Raw genomic sequence first — 15,393 nt, forward strand, 5'->3', positions numbered from 1 at the left:
ATGGTCTTTTGTTCTGTGAGAACCAAACCCCAACATCAGCCACTTCACCAGGGAGGTAGGCAGGACCCCCCTCTGTGGTTTTTGTTTTGCAGGGAAGCCAGCCTGAGAGTCAGTGTGTTAAGCTGAAAAGAGGAACTGAAGGTAGCCAAAAGAGAGGAAGGATATGAGTTAGAAACAGTCCGTTGTCCCTGTGGCCACCTAGCAAGGTACAGGAGCTGGTGCTGTCCCAAGGCCCAGTGCTTCTGGCTTCTCCAGGGATGCAGAGCTTGCCTTTCTTCTTGGAGAGTCATAGAGCTGGAAAGCAGTGATTTAACAGTAGCCTCCAGAGAAATAAATAGGTGTAGGCAGTTTCACACTTGCCTGTGGAGCCATGGTGGTGTGTTGCTCTCCTGCAGGGCAGTGGCAGCAAGGTGGGGAGCAATGAGTTCCCCATCTCTTGTCTCCTCCTGGCACAGTGGATTTTACAACAGCAATGTCATTGTCCTCATCCACACATCCTTCATTTTGTGTCTTCAAGGTCATGCTACATGTGAGATGAGTGCTGCCTTTTCCATTGATAGGGTTAGCATTTTTCCTACTTCACGTTTTTTTCACCGGTTTCTTCTGTTTCTTTGTGTGAGCATGTGGCTCACAGTCTGACTGTAATCCTACAGCCTGACAGCAAACTCTTAATGCTGCCGTGGGTTTGGGCAGCCTCCCTGTCATGGCGTGCACATCCTTCCATTGCTCCTGGTGAAAACAGGAGCAGGAAAAGAGGTCAAGGGAGAAAAAAGAAAAATATGTATTTGCAGCAAGCACTATGTGTCTCCTGTTATCTGAATTCTGTGCAAGCAACGAGCTCTGATGGAGCCCCATGCCAGCTTGGAGACCACTGAAAACAAAATAAACATCTCTGTAGCATGGGCTGATACATGCTCCCTTTAGAGCCTCAGGCACCTCTAATTAATCAAGCTGTCTGTGGAGGAAGGGCCTGTGAGGACCAGAGGATGCTGCCAGAGCTGATGGGCTGATGACAGGGTGGGCAGCAAGCAGCATTAAGGGTGAACAGACTGTGTGTTAGCCTGGGTGTGCCATGCCTTTGGGTGAGTCTTGTCGATATTGCAGCAAAGTCAGAGCTTTAATCCTGGTTTGCAGGATATACGAGTGCTGTGGGAGGGTGCTCAGCTCTGTGCACGCATGTTTGATGAAGGGCCCTTCCTCCTTCCGTGAGAAAGGCTCTCAGAGAGCGCTCAGCTGGCTGGGCATTGACAATAAATTGAGGGGCTGACCAAGCCAAATGGCTTCTTGAAATGTCAAGGAGTGAAATGTGGCCCATACCCTGGAGCTGGGGTGTCTGTGCTGAGTGCTTCTGGTCAGCAGTGTGAGGAGTCACCTGTCCCCATTTCCGCTGAGTGAGTCCTTGGCATCAGCTGCTCACCTCAACCACCAACACTGAATTCTGTGCCTACAGAGCAGAGAGCAGCAGGGGAGAGCAGCACCTTTAAGTGTCTTGCAGGCAGGGATTACACAGAATAAATGAAGTAAAATCAAATTAGGAGCAATGTTCTAATAATGGGTAGTTGAGGCTCTTCCTTGAGTGCCAGCAGAGCTGGGCACTGCCAGTCTGGGCTTAGAGGCAGTCTGTGCCCTCCAAGCACTGGGAACAGCAGAGACATCCAGCCCAGAGCAGACACAGATTGTCAGGGGTGAAGGCACCTGAAAGCCATGCAGGTTTATGGTGTAAGCAGGTGCCATGTTTGTGTCTAGGAACAAATGCAAGCCCTTGCCTCCTTGTATTCCAGGGTCAAGAAAATGCCTTTGTCAAGGACTTTGTCAATGCTGCAGAGGTGAGGAAGGAGATTGTTCATTTGTTTATCAACACAAATGAACTAGTTGTGTTTAAAAATAAAATTTTAAAAATACAATTTCAGGAATAAATTAATCTGTGGAGACTAGGTCCAGTGTCCAGGGAAACATGAAATGTTTTCAGACCTTATTTTTCTCAAAAACTGAAAAGAGATGCTTCTGTGCTGTGTACAAATGCAGAGCTATGTGCCTGAACCAATATGTCAAACTGTCATGTGGGAGATTTGGTGAAAAACATCTTGTCCTAAGGGAATAATTTTAAACACTATATGTAGGTTTACTGCCTCATAAGGGATCATTACTCAAATCTATTCCCTCTTATGGTAGCTCGGCCTCTGCTTAACGGGCACGGAGTGAAGGGAAGCCCATTAACGCGTCCTTTAAGAGTGGTTATCAGATGGTGGAGGGGAAACAGATCTCTGATCAGGGAATATCGTGTTATTGGCCAAATCCTGCGATTCAGCCTTAACAAGATGAGTAGCAATGCAGGGCCTTCACGCTCGGCTGGCCATCGAGGGCGGCGGCGGGGCCGTGCTGTGCCGGGCAGCCGGACCCTGGGCAGCGCAGCCGTGTCACGGCGGTGAGCAAGTGTAAGGGATGAGCCCTGGGGCGAGGAGCCGTTCTAGGGATCTTCACCTCCTGTTTGTCACTTCAATCTCCAAGGAACGCTGACATGTGGAGTGGAACCCACTCCCAACCAGACCCCTACCAGACTGTGTCTGTGCTCTCGCTCCTGTGTCTCGCTGCTTTCCGTCCTTTTGTTGGTGATTTTGGTAAAAATGAGAAGGATGGCATGAGCAGCACCTGAAGAGCAGCATCAGCTCCTGGTGTCTCAGCATAGCATCTGCAGTTGCCTTGGCTACACCAACCCTCCCTCAATTAGCCTCCTCTCTGACAAGAAGATGCACTCAATGTGTGGTAGCTGTGCAGGTGAACTCGTTTTTAATGGGATTACTTTACTTAAAAACTGGGACACCTCTGGGTTTGCAGAGTGCTCGGTGGGGTTGTCACAGTAAAGAGAACAAGTTTGTTTTTTCATAATGCATAAGAAGATGCTACATGACAAAAGAGGCTTTATATTGAGCAGCTTAACTGCTCAGGGTCTCATGAAAAAGGGAGAAGGAAGCTGGAGGGGACTGAAGGTGTGTACACATGCTGTCTGCAGAGTAAGGTGAATGCCAGGGTCTAACCTCACTGAAGAAATGTGTTTTTTCTGAGATGATATGGAAAAGCAGCCTGTAGTGTGCATATTGAATTTTTTGTGGTGCAGAGCTCCTGGTTCTCTTCCTGTGTCCCCAGGCTCCAACGCTGCTGGCCAGGCTCCTGGGTTAGTCACCATGCTGCCATTAATGCTGTGTAAACAAACAAACAAACAAACAGCAACCTTTTCTTTTTGAAGGCTGTGTGCCTTTGCAAAGTAGAGCAGAACGAAAGAGCAGCTTCCCAAATGTGCAAGGTCAGAGCAGAGGGTCGGGCCTGGAGGGAGGCTGGGGAGCCTGGCTGGGCACTCTCTTCTTGCTGTTTGTCTGGGGCTGAATGGCTGGAATGTGTTTGGCTGGGTAAAGCTGGTCAGAAGCTCTTGTTTAAAAGCAAACTGTCTCTTGAGACCACCACAGCATCATCAACAGCAGTGGGGAAGGACACCACCATGGGGGAGTATTTTCCAGACTTCTTTTGGTCTTTGGTCACTTTACTGCTTTGAGTTTGATGCCTTTCACATGAACATGATACGAGCTTATAGATGATGTTTGATTTCTTACCTCTGCTTCAGCATTTGCTGTTTCCAAGTGGCACACGCTGTCCTTTGTGCAGGGTGGTTGTGCTTTTGTCAGTCCCGGGTTCTGTGTCATGTCCTTTGGCTTGGAGGGGAAGTCTCCACCCAGACCATCTCAAGATCTTGGGTGTGGAGGATGGCCCTTACTAGCAGCGTACTGCTTTTTTCTAATAACACCAATTTCTTGCAGGAGTTGCTAATAGAGGCAGTTGTGCAGTTTAAAGATAATTTGTTTGAAAATTCCCTGCTTTCAGTGAGCTACTTTGTGACTGACAATGATTTATCTGGAACTTGGCAGCTGTGAGGCAATGATGTGGTGACACCATCTTGCGTTACCTGACTAATTTTAACGTGCCGAGTCACGTCCCTCTCAGCTACCAGAACTGCTCTGGACCGTGGACACTGTGCCTGGGGAGTGCCAGGACACTGTGGCTGTGAGGGAGGAGGCAGACAGGATGGCTGGTGAAAGAGTTCTGCTGGGAGAGTTACTGTTCTGGACAGGCATCAGGCAGTACCTCATGCTTAAGAACATAATTCTCACCAGGTGGATCAGCACAACTTTAATTTTTTGCTACAAAGTTTTTTTCCTGGAAAGCATCATACTTTTGTCAAGACAGAAATAATGGAAAAAAGTAAATTGCACTTAAAATTTCCATCCAGATTGGCTTTGAGAATTCTTGTGCCAGTGCAAGCTTTGCTGCAAGCTCTCTTTGTTTTGGATTTGAATACGTCACTTTCTGTGCTCGTTAACGACAGACAGGAGAGCTGGAGCTCCCACAGTGGTGTCCCATGGTGAGCCAGGCTTGTGTGGACAGTGTCAGTCAGTATTGGCTTTGCAAACTGAGGTGAGTTCCTGCTCATCTCTTTTACTTTCCTCTCAACCCAAGGAATCTTGTTCATCCATGTGGGACAGATTTTGTTTTGATTTCTTTATCAATAGTTTGCTTATGGATTTTATCCACAGCAAATGGCTTAGAAAGAATTTGCTGATTTACAAACAAATAAGCCTGATTTTTTATTCTCTAATTCCTTGTGGCACATGAATTTGTTTATGTAGTCGTTGCTGAGGAGCAGCTCTGTTCTAGGTGTTGGGGTGCCTGCACAGCTGGTGCAGGGGAGCTCTGACTCCAATCCCAGCCTGGGAATGTGCCACCTCTGCCTTGGCTGTTGGGGGTCCCCTGCAGCCCTTGTAGAAACACTGCTGGGACCCCTGGGCCCCTTGTGGCAGCAGTTCAGCTGTGAGACTCTTTCCTCTTTCTCTGCAGGAGAGGAAGAGAGCTGCTGTCACAAGGACTAATCTCGAGGCGCTGGCTCTTCCTGTGCCGAGCCCAGCATGTCCTGTGCAGTCAGGGAGACCTAAGAATAAAAACAGTGGGTACTGCGTGTCTTGTGAACAAATACAAGTAAGGAAAACATTTCCTGTTCACAATTTTCTGCGCGATCCCATCTGAGCTTTGAATATTTTATAAATTAAAAATGTCTTAGGTATACTTGCATTCTGGACAGTAAGTTTAATTGAACACCTGATCAAATAGTGGTTATTCAGGGAGTCTGGAGTTTTTGCCCTGTGATTTTCCCAAAGCTGTAGGACTCAGGGGTGACAGGAAAGAAGAGTAGAAGCTCCATGTGCTGGGAAGGGATCTGTGCCAACACCTCTTTGCCTGCCGGAACTTTGGTTATCACGCAGCAGCCTCTGCTCCATGCTTCTGCTGAGCCCCTCAGTGCTGCCTATTTATTAAAACTGATTAAAACCACCCATCACCAACTGCAGGGGAGCTGGAATCCCTTTGGGTGTAGACAGTGTGAGCACCTTTGCCCTGCTGCTGCTGGATCCTTGACTGGAGCAACACAGGAGGGTGCCTGCAGTAAAGAAAGCAGGGGGCCGGGCTGAGGAGTGCAGCAGAGCTCTGTGTGGATTTTGCACATTGCAGCACTAACCCAGAGCAGGGCTGAGCAGGCAGCAGTGCTGCTCTGGAGCCTGGTTCCTTCTCCCAGCATTGATGGCATCACATCCTCAGATTCTTGGTAGTTCCTGTGTGGTGTTACACTGTTTTAGATATAAGTATCCCTGGCATCCTGTGATAATCAAGCATTGAAAGCCTTTTCCAGTTTAAACCAGGGACTTCTATGCTAGTTTAGCATTATTTTTTAATATTATTGTGATTGTGTAACAAGCTGTTCAGTTCTAGTATTGTGTCTGGTATAACAGGAGGTTCAGTGAAAGTAATATGAGTTGCCCCTTGAAGTGTGGTATCCCCTACACTGTTTGGCTTTGTGGAACAGGAGAAAGGTGATGGGAGGAAAAGTCCTGGGATGTTAAACAGTTACAGCTGGTTTTTGGCATCTTTGTCACGTTCTACCCATTTTAGCTACTCTTCACGTGAACTGTAAAAGCTGGAGGAAAAAGTCTTAGGGACATTGTTTAGGATGTTTCAGTTAAAGTCTTACATTTCTGTGGTTAACAGAAACTAATGATAGCTGAAGATCATACCAAGTCCTAAAATGAACGAATTCTTAAGAAAAATGTTATCACAGTGCTCCTTTAAGAGGAGAGAAGGGAGACTGATGCTGGGACTGATCATGAGGGCATGGAGGGTTTGGGGTTGGCTTCCTGCTTGGTGGTGTTTCAGCATCCATTTCCAGCAGGGAAGGAAAGTTCCCGATTGTGCTGCGGTCTAGGACGCACTCATCGGTCCTGGGTCCATTCAGACACATCACTGGTTTCTCTCAGGTGCTGGGTGTTCTTCTGGCCTGGTGAACAAGATCTCACTTCAGAGTGGGCAGGGGGAGCCATACCTTTGGTGGTGACTCGGAGATGCAGTAGAGGGGCGCAGCCAGGGGGGAGAGAGGTGGTGGCAACACCACTGGCAGGCTGTGAGTGGCTGGGGTCGCAGGCTGTGAGTGGATGGGGTTGCACAAATCACAGGTCTCCTAACCTCTCTCTGTGAACCCTTTGCAGCCCATGACCTTCCCCCGAGCAAGACCTCGGCGGCGGCGGCGCAGACGGGCGCCCACCTGCAGTGCCTCTCGGTCCACTGCACGGACGACGTGGGCGAGGCCAAGGGCCGGACTGCGGTGCCGACGTGGAGGTCCCTGCACTCAGACATCTCCAACAGATTCGGGACTTTTGTGGCTGCCCTGACTTGAACAAAAGAAATTTTTTTTTTCTTTTTTTTTTTTTTTTAATTTCAAAGGGCCGCTACTGCTAGGTGGACTATTTTTCTAGGTTGGTACCTGCTTAGTGGCATATGGACTGGAAAGGGTTAATTTAAAGTAAACCTCAACTTTTTTTTAATCTTCTGCCACAGTATGTTACCAGTGTTAACCCTTCTGCAGTTAGCACACTTTTGCTTAAGATTTTCCTGCTAGACCACTTTTTCCCATTATTCTGTAACCTTGGCATACATTTATAGATGAGGCCTTTTCCTTTTTCATCTCAGTGTGTGTCCAAGTCACGTATGTCATAATAAGACAAAGATTCTCCTCTTCCTCCTCCTCCTCCTTTTCTTCCTCATTTGCTTTGTTTTTCTTTTTTTTTTTTGTTTTTTGTTTTTTGTTTTTTGTTTTGTTTTGTTTTGTTTTGTTTTGTTTTGCTTTGTTCAGTGCTTATTAGGATGGTGATCCTGAGGAGCAGCAGTTCAGGAATAAACACCAGTGAAAGTGAAATGGTCAGCATTAAATCATATGTTACAGTGACACCCAGCCTTTGCCAGTCTCATACCAACCAAGCAGTTGATGCTCTGTTGAATGTTCAGGCATGGACCTGCCCTTTCTTGAGAGAATGAGGCTCTGTTTTCAGCCTTGTTTTGCTCTGTGCCTCCTGGTGAGGCCAGGATGCTCCTTCCTCTGTGTACCCTGGGATGGAACTCTGTCATGAATGGGCTGGTTCAGGCACAGCAGGGAAGGTATGGAGAGGTTTTTTTAAATAAGTTTTATGTCATTATCTCTTCCTCCAAAGGCCCAGGCTCCTTCTTGCTTGCCTGGGCCTGATGGTGCTCCTGCATTTCCCACTTTATTGATAGTGGAGAAGAAAATCCCCTGCACCCTGCCCACTTTTTGCCCATTTTAAACTGCAGAAAGATGCTGTTGATTGGCAGCAGGTCCAAGTCCCCTGCACTCGCCTAGGTGTGCCCCAGCCCCTGCCACAACAGCTCCCAGTGCCGTGGCATGGGTCAGGGATCGCCCAGGTTGGGAGATGCAGGGGGCTGTGTGCCCAGGGGTGGCATTTCCTAATCTGCCAGGGCAGGGAGACCTGGTGTCAGAATCCCCCAAACTCATTCAAGGCCTCATTTCTGCCACACACTGAAGAACAGCATTGCTGGATGCACACAATAAAAGGAAAGCCATACTTTCCTGCTCGGGCCAGATAATGCTTATTCAAAATGAAAGTTGGAAGCAAACCAGATAAAGCCACAGCTGACACGATGGGCTGATTCTCCAGTGGTTTTATGTCACATTGTCCATGATTTGTGTGTCCCTGTGCCCAGGAGTGGCCCTGTCCTGCCCCATGCCTGCAGCTCACCTCCCACAGCTCCTGGAGCTCAGGAACAGCACTAGAGGGTTTGGTTTTGGTTGTGAAATAAAGGTTGGCCTCTCTAGGGTTATTTATTCATGATTTCACAAATGTGTCCCTGCTGAAGGGACAGAGTTGAAGACTGCTTTATATTTTATCTTTGATGATTGTGCTGGGTCTTTAATTATTTTGAGGTAATATTCTTGGTAGACACCAACGGAGAGGAAATTCTGCCTAAAAAGCCAAGGGAGGTCTGGAATCCTCACTCTCAGTCCTATGTGGCTTCAGAGAGACTCACAGTGTTTGGAAATGTGATTTGAATGTGCTCTTATTAACCATGCATGGATTGATTTATGGGTCTGGTCAATGAATTGACTTTGGATAAATTTGGATAGTTTTTAATCTTGGTTTTCAATATTATTTTACTTTGTATTAAAGCTGGAGCTTCCACGAGGATGAGGATTTTTGCCCATCCTGGAGCAACTGGCTGTGGAGCTGCCTCACACCCACTTGGTTTGGATCAAAAAGCTGGGATGGTTTGTACCTCTTGTCAGGGTGTGCAACCAGGAGTGCAGAGCTCCTCCTGCACCTGCAATAAAATGTCACCATCCCCAGTAAAGTATCTCCTAGCAATCACTGTCAGCCCCCTTCCAGAAGGTGCCTCTTTGCCTGTGATTCCTCAAGTCCTGGCTTACCTAAGTATGTGTTTGATTTTAAATCCTGTCAGCAGAGCACATGTGCTGCTGTGGGGGGCTCAGTCTGCAGCAGGGGGCCCTGGGGTGACACCAGTCACTGAGTTCCATCACTTCCAGCTGAAAATTTCGGCCAAGTTCATGGGCTGGTGGCATTCCTGCTCGGAGTGCAGTCCCTTGCCTTGTGCTTTGTTTTTAGTCTTTCCTGCTGCACTGAAGAGAACAGGTTTTTCAGGCTTCCTGAGGTCAGGGATGCACACCCTGTGCCACGGGAAGGAACCTGTCAGGGAACACCGAGTTCAGATGCTTTTAAAGAGAAATCCCCGTTTGAGTGGAGCTGTGGTGGCTTGGTCTCACCACCCAGTACTGCTGGCTCATTCTCAGCAGCTTGCACTTCTCTCCAGGAGTGTTGTTCTCATCCCCTTGGAACTTGCTTTCTCACTTGCTTATGGAAATGCAGAGCATAAGCAGTTCCCTTAAAATCAGTGGAATCCTGTGAGGTGAGGAGGTGCCCTGAGGCCAGGGGCTGTGTCTCCAGTGCTGAGCTGTGCAGCCTGGAGCCCTGGGTGTTGTGGCACTTGGCCACCTCTGGCTCTGCTCCGGGCTGTGTGTGCAGTGCTGGGTTGGGACTGTCAGAGAGGGAGGATTGGAGGCAGTGGCTGGCTGTGTGCTGGGCTCACTGGCCATGGAGTTCAACTGAATCATACAGTCACACACAGTCCTCTTGCTGACCTCCTGTCTGATCTTGATTGAAGGAGCTCTGCTTGAGGCAGCTGTTAGCCAGGACCAGCTAAACCTGTGCTTTTAGGGTTTTGTTGCTTTTTTGCCAAAGATCAGAACAGAAACTCTACATTCTGACCAGGACAGGCATTGTGTCCTGCTCTTCACCTGGGCATGTGGTACTGACAGCATATACAGAAGGTTCAAGCTTTGTCAGCATGGCAGCACCTGCAGTAATTTCATTGTACCCATTTTCTCCATTGATTTTACACTGATCAGTTTTTTAAACACATATAAAGTGTCAGCATGGCCTGACATGGTAAGAACGGAAATTATGTCATTTTCTAAATAATAATATTCCAACTGAAACATGTTTGGGAGCTGTAGGTAAAAGCCAGTTGTGGAAGAGGTAAGTTGCACTCTTGTGGGGAGGGAAACTGAGGCACAGACAGCAGTGGGAGCCTGAGGGAACAGTGGCAAGGCTGAGCTGCACTGAGGTCTGACCTCTGCTTGCTGCAGAGCTCCGTGCCTGAGGCTCACTTCCCTCAGGGGCCAAGTTGGGTCAACAGGGGGAGAATTTTATCAGATACATGTTCCCCAAATGCCTGGGAGAAACCTCCAGCCTGTGTGTCCTACAGGGCTTCCAGATGGGGGGCAGCTGGACGAGAAGGCAAAGAGGGGTGGTAGGATGCTCAATCTGCCTTGGATTGGGAACAGCAGCTACAATGTGGCTTTGCCTTTTGCCCTGGGGAGTCTCCCTGGCTGGCTGGGCTGGGGGAGCCAGGACATCCCCCATCTCCTGGCCCTGTGCCCTGGCTCCCTCTGTGTTCCCTAAAAGAAACCCCGTGCTTAGTCTGCAGCTTGCAGTGTCGTAGCAAACCGAGTAAAATTCCCTTTGCATTTCAATTGGGAGGGAGCGATCAAATACCTCTTTGCCAAAAAAGGACAGAATAGGCCTAGTTTATTAAATACTCCTGCAACTTTTCTCCAGATCACATTCTCCTGGGGTTACTTGCTCTCTGCTGTTTGAGCATCAGTAAGGGGCTTTAGGCTTGTTACTTAGTTAAGGTTTTCACGGTGTCTGAGGGTGGAAGGGGATGAGCACCAGAATTCTGTCACTTGGATCACCTGGGGAGTTGTGCAGGTCCTGTGGTCCCCATGGTCACTCTGGGGCTGGCTGGCCCTTGGGAACCTGGGGTTGGGACTGGACTTCCAGGCACCACCAACAAGGCAAAACGTTCCAGTTTTGGGAGGTGGAAGGGGTGAGGTGAGCACAGCAGTGGGATGGGCACTGGGTGGGTGGGTTGGACAACAGAAACCAAACTGGTACATTTGACTTATTTTTGTTAAGCTGCAGTGTAAGGTTTTGTCAGCTACTGGATTCACAGCTGTTCAAGGGATGGTGTGTAAGAGCATAACCCATTTTTGTAGAATTGTTTCTTCTTTAATGCTTAAGGCTAACGGAGGAAATAGTCTAATTTTGTCTTAGAAATTCTCTATTAAAATTGTTGCTTTGAGTCCATCCGCTCATAGGTTCTGACTGATGAAACTGCAGGTTCTGATTTCCGGCAGTAATAACTTTATCACTATTCACTACCCAAGAATATTACAGCTTTAAAACAGCCTTAAGCAAAAGGATATTATTTCTTTGTACTAAATTTGGTTCATGGAAAAGAAAAAAAAAGAAACCTCAAAACACTGGTAATCCGTACTGCATTAGCAAACTCTTCTGAAAAATGTTATTGCACATGTAAAATATGAAAACTTGACTCTGCTGTGTGTTAGGCAATCCTGTAATCTTTTTTTTTTTTTTTTTTTTTTAATTCTTGTTAAATTCATTTCCTAAATGCTTGGTTGGAAGACTGTGACGATAGCTCATGAAATTGAGTGTTATTTTTCTTTCTTTTTTTTTAAATATGTAAAGTGCAGTCTTCTGTATTCCTGCATATTGTACATATCTGTATATGTTTTACTGAGCAACTAAATAACAATAAATATGATGTTAATGGTGGCTACTCTATATTTCATACCAGCTTTGTTGATTTTTTTAGCAACTCCTTTTTCCCATGGGTGTGAAGAAGTGAATGGATACTGCTCATATTCAGGTAAGCCCTGGACCTTGTGATGGGTACAAATTTGCCTATGATCTCAGGAGACCCTCACCCAGGATGGTGGCCCTGTCTGTACACTGAGGTTGTTGGTAGCCTCCTTGCTGCTGGGGGGTGGAGATGTCTGTGCAGCTCTGCCCAGATGCTGCCATGGGATCTTGGGGCTGTCCTGTTCTCTGTGTCCCCTCTCTCTGTGCAGTGTCTCTCTTTCTCCTCTGGTCACTGGAGCTTGTCCAGAGGGGCCAGACCATGCCTGGAGCTGCTGGGCAGTGGGAGCAGCCCCTGGGGTAGCTCCCCAAGCCCCCAGCCCCGCACAGCCCTGCTCCTCCTTTGTCCTAGTTGTTCAGTAAAACTGCCCACGAGCTCTGTTAATGGTTGGATTCACACAGCTCCTCCAGCACACGAGGCCGTTTCTTGGCTCCCAGATCTCCCACTGTGCAAAGGCTCCTTTGCTTCTGCAGCAGCTGGAGCAGCCCCTCCTGCTCCAGCAACGCTCCACCCCAAGCTCTTGCTTCCAAAAAGGCAGCAGGAGCTCCCTGTTCACTGCACATCACATTAACAGATGAAAATCAACTGACTGGGCTTTGATTTCTGCTCTTGACACTGGCTTTGCTTGTCACCGGGTAATGTCACCTCTGCTGATGCTGGCATGGTGCCTGCCTATCCCAAACACTTGCCTTCATCCCAGGGCACTGTGCTCAGAGGCTCACCTGGTCCGTGCCAGAGTTAAGCATGGATTATAGTTTATTAAGTAAAGAAAAGCAAGTGGTTGGTCCTGGAGCTTTTACAGTTCTTGCTCTTCTAATCTTTTCCTGTGGCCTGTGACTGTGCTGAGAGCTGAAATCTATCTGTAGCTGCATCTCTCTGCCCAAGCCATTTAACTGATTTAATTACGTCCTTTGAGTTACTTTCTGCATGAGGCTTTAGAATTCCTGTCATCAGAATTCCTGGAGGAGACTCTGTAAATATGTCTTGTATGTGCAGCAGTCAGGAATCCATTGGCAGTGCAGCTGGATCCCATGTGCTGAGATCTGCTCGGCCCCTCTGTGGCCACCATGTGTGGCTGCTGGGCAGCTCTGCCCCTGCAGTGCCAGCCAACATTCCTGCAGTGCTGCCTGGGGGCTCCTGTGTGTGATCCAGAGCCGTTCAAACCCCCTCTTCCCCTGCTGTTTGGGGGAGCTGCTTGCAGATGGCTGCTGGTGCTATGAGAGTACAGCAGAAGGCACCTCTCGCCATAAAAACCAAGGTAAATAAACACAGGAATGAAAGTTTGAGTCTATGGCATCCTTTTGGCTGAGAAAGTTGTTAGAAAGTAGAATCCCATTATAATGGATTTCTTTTAATATCAACCATTTCCAAAATCCCTAGGTCATATTCCTGAAGTGGTTACTCTCCTGCCTGGGAGACAATTTGGAGCTCCCCCAGCAGTTTAACATTATGGCCAATGACATCACATATATTTTGCTAGTAAAATGTTTATATTTTGCTTGTAAAATGTTTAAAAACTCTGCTCAGGTGAGCTTTGTAAGGCTGTGCCTACAAGGCAGAGGAGTGGATGGGGGTGATGTCTCTTTTAAACTTTCCTTTCTGAGGTGTTGCCAGAGCTCAGTAATGACAGTGCAGGAAGTGGAGGTGACAAGACCTGAAGCAAATCACGTAGGTCATCTTTGGTTCATTAGTGCAGGGCTGTGCCCTGTTTCCTAATGCCCAGAGCTCTGACCAGCACAACCAAAATGAACAGGGTGGTGGGGGTCCTTAACCTTTTAGTGAAAAAGAATAAAAGCAAGCAACCAAACATCCCTTTATTCCAGCTGTGGAGTGGGGATGATGTTTGGGGTGATGGAAGGGGATCCATGGCTGCCTATTTCCAGCACTGGCAGGTAGCAGAGGGTTTGGGCCCTTGCCAAGCCTGGGTGGGAGGTGCCAGGGGTGCTCTTACAGGACCCTGGGGGTCCCTGGTCGTGGGACAGCATGTGGTGGGATATGGGAGGTGGGATCTGTGGCTCCTTTGCGTTCTCACTTGGCCATGGACACGTGTCACCATGTCACCATTGCTGAGCCTTGTTATTTCCTTTTAGATCATGCTTGTGTCACACCTGTGAAACAAGGAACAGAGGAGGAGCCCTGGTCAATGTTTGCTGTGTCCTCTTAGGGGTTTCTGTTAGCAGTGCACAGACAAAGGAGCTGTTGAAGTGTCACCCTAATTGTGATATTGAAACACTCATTTCAGCCTCCACCTCGAAGGAGGCTGAGAAGTTTGATGCTGTGAGGGCTCATGTTCTGCCAAAACATCCTCCTGCTTTGGGGTTAACTGATGGAGAATATTCAGGGCTGAGCTTCAGGAGGTGGGAACTTTTCTCAATTTCCTTTTATCCTCTGCAAAATGCCCCTGTCTCCCTTCCCCCTTTCTTCCCCCCACCCCCTTTTCTCTTTATAAAGCTGGAATTCTTCCAGACTCTGCTCTGGGCTTGCAAGAAAACTTTACTGTGTAAATTTGCTCTTTGTGTTGGGAGTCCTTTGTTTAAACAGCATTGTGAGCTTGCTGGGGAGGGATGGAAAGAGGGGGAGCTGGGAGGAAGAATTTGAAAAGCCCTGACCCCTGATGAATAAAATCCAGCACATTAACACATTCTTCAATAAATTCATGATTGCAGATAAGGTGGGAGTCCCCAGGGCCGGGCTTTTCATTAACCCCCTGCTGACTAACCCAAACAGACGGAGTGTTTTGTCAGCGCCAGGACAAGCAGAGCCCTTTTGTGGTGGAGGGGCCGGGTGAGCATGGGGAGCGCTCCTCCAGGAAGCCAGGTTACAAAATGGGACTCTATTTCAGAACAAACTCCTTTTGGTTAGTTTGATGAGATTACAGAAAGGAAAAGGCTTTAACAAGGGGCTTATTGAAGCTAAGTAACTGTTCTGAATACAGTGAGGACCAGGGCAGAAAACATATGATTCCCAAGTAAACAGGCGCCTCAACAGCGTGGCTGAAACAACAGAGCTGGACATGGTCCGTGGGGTTCTCCTGAGGGAATGATTGGTGACATGAACCTGTCTGGGAGCCCTGCAATAACCTGTGCACAGCACCCAGCACAGCAGGGCTCTGCTGGCCAGGGCTGCCCTGCACTCTGCACTGCAGTGCTGGGCTGGAGAGTGGCCTTGGAGGGACACGAGCACCATGCCCACAGTGTGAGGTGTGCCTTGTCCAAGGTTTCAGCCTCTGAAACCTTATTTGTTCCTCTGGTGGAAAGCCTGCTCCAAGAAATATTTTGCTTTTGTGGAAACTTATCCCCAGAATGCTTCCCTCCCACATTAGGGAGGTCTTCTAGGTTAGAATACCTACATTTTTGAAAGATCTTAATTCTGTGCCTTGTGTTCTTGGTCAGCCAATAACTCAGAGTATCACTCAGCCCAAAGAAAAGTGTTTTGGGATGAAATGCAGGAAAATCCTGAGTTTGTCTCAGGTTCCTGCTGCCTGCTGGTGATGAGGCTGTGCTTTTCCTATTCTGCCCACCCTCTCAGGACGTAACAACTTGTGGTGGACCCCAAGCTTTTCACGGAGCAGAATCCTGTCCTTTGGGAGTAAACTCCTGCACACGTGCACCCAGAACCAGGTGGGCCATGCACGCCCCTCCTGCAGACGTGCACATCCCACTGGAAAGCACATGAGGGCTGCAGTGCTGGGGCTGGGGGCTGCAGGCAGCATCAGCCCTGCCAACTCCCACCTGAACTCTGCAGGCTCAGCCT

The 15,393-nt window shown here is 48.2% G+C and overlaps 1 protein-coding gene across 1 annotated transcript in view; it reads left to right on the forward strand.

The window, feature by feature from the left end:
* The window catches only part of MN1 (MN1 proto-oncogene, transcriptional regulator), a 29,717-nt gene extending 22,951 nt beyond the window's left edge, over nt 1-6,766 (forward strand). The window contains exon 2 of the mRNA XM_066562239.1: nt 6,579-6,766. Coding sequence (XP_066418336.1) covers nt 6,579-6,766 — 188 coding nt within the window. The remainder of the gene's footprint in view (nt 1-6,578) is intronic.
* Nucleotides 6,767-15,393: the final 8,627 nt, after the last annotated feature.

Source organism: Molothrus aeneus, chromosome 18, assembly GCF_037042795.1.
Source record: "Molothrus aeneus isolate 106 chromosome 18, BPBGC_Maene_1.0, whole genome shotgun sequence".
In the NCBI taxonomy this organism is placed as follows: Eukaryota; Metazoa; Chordata; class Aves; order Passeriformes; family Icteridae; genus Molothrus; species Molothrus aeneus.